General features: G+C 44.6%; 1 protein-coding gene across 1 annotated transcript in view; it reads left to right on the top strand.

Annotated features, from left to right (window-relative positions):
• Nucleotides 1-4,586: 4,586 nt before the first annotated feature.
• LOC105986421 (NADH-cytochrome b5 reductase 1) overlaps nt 4,587-6,555 on the top strand; it is a 7,446-nt gene continuing 5,477 nt past the window's right edge. The window contains exon 1 of the mRNA XM_013017315.1: nt 4,587-4,607. Coding sequence (XP_012872769.1) covers nt 4,587-4,607 — 21 coding nt within the window. The remainder of the gene's footprint in view (nt 4,608-6,555) is intronic.

Below are 6,555 nucleotides of genomic sequence, written 5' to 3'. Positions count from 1 at the left end.
AGAAAGAAAGAAAGAAAGAAAGAAAGAAAGAAAGAAAGAAAGAAAGAAAGAAAGAAAGAAAGAAAGAAAGAAAGAAAGAAAGAAAGAAAGAAAACAGAGCAATTGATCTCAGTGATTCCCAGAGTTCTTTGTGTGCCAGTGGAAGGCATTCATGCTCTCCAAATACCTCCCAGCTTATCACCCTGAGATGCACAAGAGGTACAACTAACACTAAAACACCGTGTTCCCAGAGGACTTGGACTGTTTTAAATAACCTAAACGAGAACAAAGACAAAATAAAAAGAGACAACAAAGAACGTTAATGTTTGCTCTCTCAGCCCCTTCCACCCTCACACATATATTCCTTCTTGCCAGTTTCGCTACAGTCCTGTTCTTTGATCCTCTGCAACAATGTTCTCAGCCCCTAGGAGGGATGCTGTGTCCCAGGGGACATTGAGCAATGCCTAGAGATATTTTTGATTGTAATAACTGGAGGATGCTATGCACATCTAGTAAAAAGAAGCTGGGGGTACTGCTAAGGGACAATAATAGACAGAACATCCCTTGACAATTATCTGGTCCAGAATGTCTAGTGTCTACTCTGTTCTTTAATGAGTAAGCAACAGCCTTCCTGACAAGATGGAGCCACTTTAAAATAATAAGACTCTGTTAGGCTTGGTGGTGCATGCCTACAACCCCAGCACTTGGGAAGTTGAGGATGGAAGATCAGGAATTTGAGGCCAGCCTGAGTTACATAGTGAGATCCTATCCCCAAAAATGTTTTAAACTGGGTGCTGATGCCTGAGGCTGAGATCTGAGGATAGAGATTCAAAGCCCAGGCAGACAAATCCAAGAGACTCTTTTATTTTCCATTAATCATAAATTTCTTTTTTTTCTTTTTTTTAAATTGAACTCAGGGCCTGTGCACTGTCCCTCCTCTCTTCAGCTCAAGGCTAACACTCTACCAGTTGAGTCACAACGCCACTTCTGGCTTTCTAGTGGTTAATTGGAGATAAGAGTCTCACGGACTTTCCTGCCCAGGCTGGCTTTGAACCACGATATTCAGATCTCAGCCTTCTGAGTCCTCAGATCTCAGCCTTCTGAGTAGCTAGGATGATAGGTGTGAAAAAAATACAAATTAAAATAAAAATTAAATGAGCTCCTGGTGATAAAAGTTGCGATTTCTCAGCATATAAAGCCATGAGAGCATCTGGGATGGAGCCTGGAACATTTAATATTAGGAGGTGAAGCCCAAGAGGAGCCAGCAGAAAATGACAAGATGAGGTCAGAGGAAAACCAGAGTGTGGTGTGAAGACCACAGGTATCTCAAAGAGAATGGAAGAATCCACAAGATGGAAGCTGCTGATGAAAGACTAAATAAGACCTCATTACCATACATTGGGGTTAGCTGTGTGGAGACCAAGTAACCGGAAGCCAAAGGCATATAATAAAAACCCACCCTTTCCTTTCACCCTGTTCTGTCTCCCAAACATAGCTACTTTCAAGTTTTCTCTGTTTGTTCTAAGGTCGCATCTATCTTTCTAACTAATGCACTTGCACTACTATTTATTTTATTTTATTATTATTTTTTGTCGGTCATGGTGCTTGAACTCTGGGCCTGGGCGCTGTCCCTCAGCTCTTCAGCTCAAGGTGAGCACTCTACCACTTGAGCCACAGCGCCACTTCCAGTTTTCTTGTGGTTTATTGGAAATAAGAATCTCACAGACTTTCCTGCCTGGGTTGGTTTTGAACTGCGGGATACTCAGATCTCAGCCTCCTGAGTAGGTAGGATTACAGGCATGAGCTGCTGGAGTCTGGTTTACACTACTATTTTTTATTTGTGCTGGTATCGGGACTTGAACTCAAGGCCTTGGCACTGACCCTTTTTTTGCTCAAGGCTAGCACTCTACCACTTGAATCATAGCACTTCTTCCAGATTTTGAGGGATTAATTAGAGATAAGAATTTCAGTTTCAGGGCTGGGAAGGTGGCTCAGTGGTAGAGCGCTTGCCTTGCATGCATGAGGCCCTGGGTTCGATTCCTCAGCACCACATAAGCAAAAAGAAAAAAGCCGGAAGTGGTGCTATGGCTCAAGTGGTAGAGTGCTAGCCTTGAGCTGAAGAGCTGAGGGACAGCACCCAGGCCCAGAGTTCAGGCCCCACGACTGGACAAAAAAAAAAAAAAGAATTTCAGTTTCAGCTGGGCGCTGGTGGCTCATGCCTATAATCCTAGCTTCTCAGGAGGCTGAGATCTGAGTATCTTGGCTCAAAGCCAGCCCGGGCAAGAAAGACCATGAGATTCCTTTCTCCAATAAACAAAACTGGAAGTGGTGTTGTATCTCAAGTGGTAGAGCGCTCACCTTGAGCTGAAGAACTAAGAGACAGCACCCAGGCCCAGAGTTCAAGCCCCATGACCAAAAAAAAAAAATTTTTTTTCGCAGTTTCTTGCCCAGGCTGGCTTTGAACAACTTGATTCTCATATCTCAGCCTCTTGGGCAGCTAGGATTACAAGAACTAGTTAAGATACCTGGCAAATTTATTAGTTACATATACTGTTCCTTCCCATGTTAGATAAGGTTTTACTTCTTTTTATCCCACCAATATGCATTCTCTTTTCCAAGCTGTCTAGAAACAAACAGGTTTAGAAGCTAGACTAGTGTCTTCCTTCAGGGTAGAGGGTAGATTTGTTTATAAAGACAATGAGTATCTCTGGAGAGATTCTAGGCGGGCTCTTCAGTTATACTGAAGCTTAGTAAGATCTCTCTTCCCTCTCCAGAGAAGCCTGTTTTGTTTCCTAACCAGGATAATAAAGATAATGTCTCCCCTTGGGGCAAAGGTTGGACAGTTTTGGTTTTTATTTTTATTTATTTTTTATTTTGTCCTGAGGCTTTAACCCTGGGCCTGGACACTGTCTCTGAGCCTCTCTGTGCTCAAGGCTAGCACACTACCACTTGAGCTACAGTGCCGCTTCTGGCTTTTTCTGTTTATGTGGTACTGAGGAATCGAACCCAGGGCTTCATGCATGCTAGTCAAGCACTCTACCAATAAGCCACATCCTCAGCCCCCAGGTTTGGTTTTTAGATCTCAGGCCTGAAGTCCAGGAGCCCAAGTTAAGTCAGGCCACTCACCCCCATATGGCAAATAAAGAGACATGGTGAGAGGTATAGAAAGGAGATGTGTGACATGGCACCTGTTGGAAGACAGCAGTTGGGTACATCATTTGTCTTCAGGGGTGCAGACATTGACTTCAGATTAAATAGTATTAAAGGAAGGCAGAGTGATAAAAAGAGTCTCCAGTCACATAGCCTGGCTGACCATGAGCTCAGACTTCGGGCTCAGAGGAGTTCTGGAGAAGTTATTATTTTATTACTGGAGCAGCACAGGGACAAGGTGGTCTCCTGAGTTTTTGGCTATTTGCTTTAAGATAAGAAGACACTGCTTGTGTGAGAGAGGCAGTTTGCCCTCCATACAAGATGGCTGTCACTGAATCTTCTCTTTCCTCCTGGAAACCAGGTGACTGCAAAAGGCATTGCAGCAGAGAACAGCTGGGATCAAAGGGCATAGATACAAAGTTGGGGGGCTTTTAGTTAACTCACATGGCCCAGCAAAAGCAGTTTTTAGGTTGACAACCAGGGCAAAGATCAATAATGTGGCTTCTTAGCTACTCTAGCAGTGGGGAAAAGAGAGGGAGAGTCAGAAGCCCTGTAACATAATCTCCTCAGTATCACCAAGCCAAAGCCTTCTCTTCCCAGTTTCAGTCTTCTGTATCCAACTGAGGCTTAACAATACCCTGGAACAACCTGTCTTCTAAGGCAGTGTATAAGCTGTTTTGAAAATTCAGATGGAAGCTGGTAGATTATGCCTGTTATCCAAGCTACTCTAGAGGCTGGGATGTGGAGGATCACAGTTCTAAGCCAGCCTGGTCAGAAAAGTCTGAAAGATTACATTTCCAAAGTAACCAAGAAAACCCAGGCTGGGAGTATGACTCAAGTGATAACGCATCAGCCCTGAGCAAGCAAGCCAAATGAGTGTTATACCCATGAAAGCAAGCCTGGGTACCAAAAGAGAGAAAGGAGAGAGAGAGAAGAGAGCGAGGGGGAAGACAAGAGAAAGGAAGAAGTGGAGAGGGGGGAGAGGAGAGAAGAGAGAGTAGCGAGAGGGAAGAGAGAAGAGGAGAGAGAGGAGAGAGGGGAGAGAGAGTCAGACAGACAGAAGGAGATGTCTGGGCCCATGTTTTGTTATCAGGAGTCTAGAAGGAAAGAAAAGCAAAATATCTCTTGGATCACTGAGTTCACCAATTATGACTGAAAACAGGGGCTCCCATGTGTCTGCTGCTCTGGTGGTATTAGCTTAGGATGCTGACAATCATATCTGTGGAACTCCTCTCTGTCTCTAAACTTCAGAGGGCAAATGGCCTCCTGGTAGGGATGGGCCTGTGTGAGAAAGAAGGATCAGCTTGGCAAAGGTGCAGCTGCAGTGGCTCTGTATCTATTTCTGACTCCTTCCACTCATGCTGCCGCTGCCAGCAGAGCTCAGACCTAATTCCTGAAGCCTCCCCGTTGTCCCCTGAGTTCTAACAGTAAATGCCAGCTGTTGACTCTTTAGCTCTATGGCAGATACTGCTAAGCCCGTAATCATACCTCACTGAATTCTCATAACAACCAACACTATAGCTACCATCTAAATCATCTATAAATAGTTATGTGTATATAAATATATGAATATCATCTATAGATGATAATGTATATCCACTGATAGATGAAAAAACTCGAAGAATTTAGCTAGGCGTTGGTGGCTCAAACCTGTAATTCTTGCTTACACAAGGGGTTGAGGTGTGTGTGTGTGTGTGTGTGTGTGTGTGTGTGTGTGTGTGTGTTCCCATCCTGGGGCTTGAACTCAGACCCTGGGCTTTTGTACTCAAGGCTAATGCTTTACCATTTGAACCACAGCTCCACTATTGACTTTTTTCACTATTGCTGGTTATTTGGAGATAAGAGACTCAAGGACTTTTCTGCCCGGATTCAGACCTTAATCCTCAGATCTCAGCCTCCTGAGTAGCTAGGATTACAAGCTTGAGCCACTAGCATGCTGTGCTAGACTCTGGGTTGGTTGGTTTGCAGGACAGTCTGCCTGCAAAACCAAGATCTTTTTCTCTAATGAATGAGAATCCAGACCAGGATTTATAGCTTGACTTGAACTCAAAGGAAGTTCCTGAATAGTTCTAATGGCCATTATCAACAAAACCAGCTTTTGTCCAGAGGGACCAGGAAATGAAGTTGCAGGCCACTCTTCCTGAAAGAGACTTGGTCAGGCCGTTCAATTGTCTTGCAAGTCCATTTGTTGGAAAAACTGTGTCTAACATAATGAGTAACTTCAGGCCTTCCTGCTAGACTGTTACAACACTACAGTTTTTGTGTAGCATTTACAGTCAGAGTTTCCAGTCACCAGACTTAAGTGTGGCTCAATGTTACAACAGAACTGACATCCCATTCATGGATAAGTGTATCAAAGTGGCTGGGCCCAGAATGCTGGAAAGCATGGGCTGGAACTACCGTCTTAAAAAGTCTTGAAGAGGGGATACAAATCTGAGCCAGCTTCCTGCTGCCTGCTGTCACACTCCTGGATCTAGTGGCTCATACCTGTAATCCTAGCTACTCAGGAGGCTGAGATCTAAGGATCATGGTTCAAAGCCAGCCCAGGCAGGAAAGTCAGTGAGACTCATCTCCAAATATCCAGCAAAATGCCAGAAGTGGAGCTTTGGTTCACGTGGTAAAGTGCTATAATTGAGAGAAAGCTAAGGGATAGCACTTAGGCCCTAAGTTCAAACCCTAGGACACACACACACACACACACACACACACACACACACACACACCTTTTTTAAAAGAAAGGTCTATGCTCTGTATTCTTTACCTCATATGTGGTGTATACACATAACACAAAAATAGTGGAAAATGGGTGAAAAAGTGCAGCAGCAGAGCCCACTGGCTGCACTGGACATTGATGAAAGGTAACTGCAACTTGTGGGTAGAGATGGGAGAGAGTGAGGGAACTGATGATACTATGCAAAAGGAAGAAAATGTGCTTATTATCTGATGTGTGTAAAGGTAACCTCGCTGTATATCACCTCTAAAACAACAATAAAGTAATTTAAAATTTAAAAAATGGAATTACAAAATAAAAGGTAATGAGAAAAGGAAAAGAAAAGATAGAAAGAAAGAAAGAAAGAGCAAGCAAGCAAGAAAGAAAGTAGGGAAGGTAGGTATAGGAAGTGGAGCGGTGGCTCAGTGGTAGAGCACCAAACTTGAACTAAAAGAAACTCAGGACAGAACCCAAGCCCTGACTTCAAGCCCCAGGACCGGCACAAAGAGAGAGAGAGAGAGAGAGAGAGAGAGAAGAGGAGAGGAGAAAGGGGAGAGGAGAGAGGAGAAGAGAGAGGGAGAGGGATAGAGAGAGAGGGAGGGAGAGGGAGAGGAAAAGAGAGGGAGGGAGAACTGGAGGTCGAGGCCCCGGGCCCCAGGTCTGGAGGGCAGGGGTGGGGCCCAGGGCGGCCTGCCCCGCCCCGGCCCCGCCCTCCA

This window comes from Dipodomys ordii, unplaced genomic scaffold, assembly GCF_000151885.1.
Source record: "Dipodomys ordii isolate 6190 unplaced genomic scaffold, Dord_2.0 Scaffold35, whole genome shotgun sequence".
NCBI lineage: Eukaryota > Metazoa > Chordata > Mammalia > Rodentia > Heteromyidae > Dipodomys > Dipodomys ordii.
This window is presented reverse-complemented; position numbering and strand designations above follow the sequence as displayed.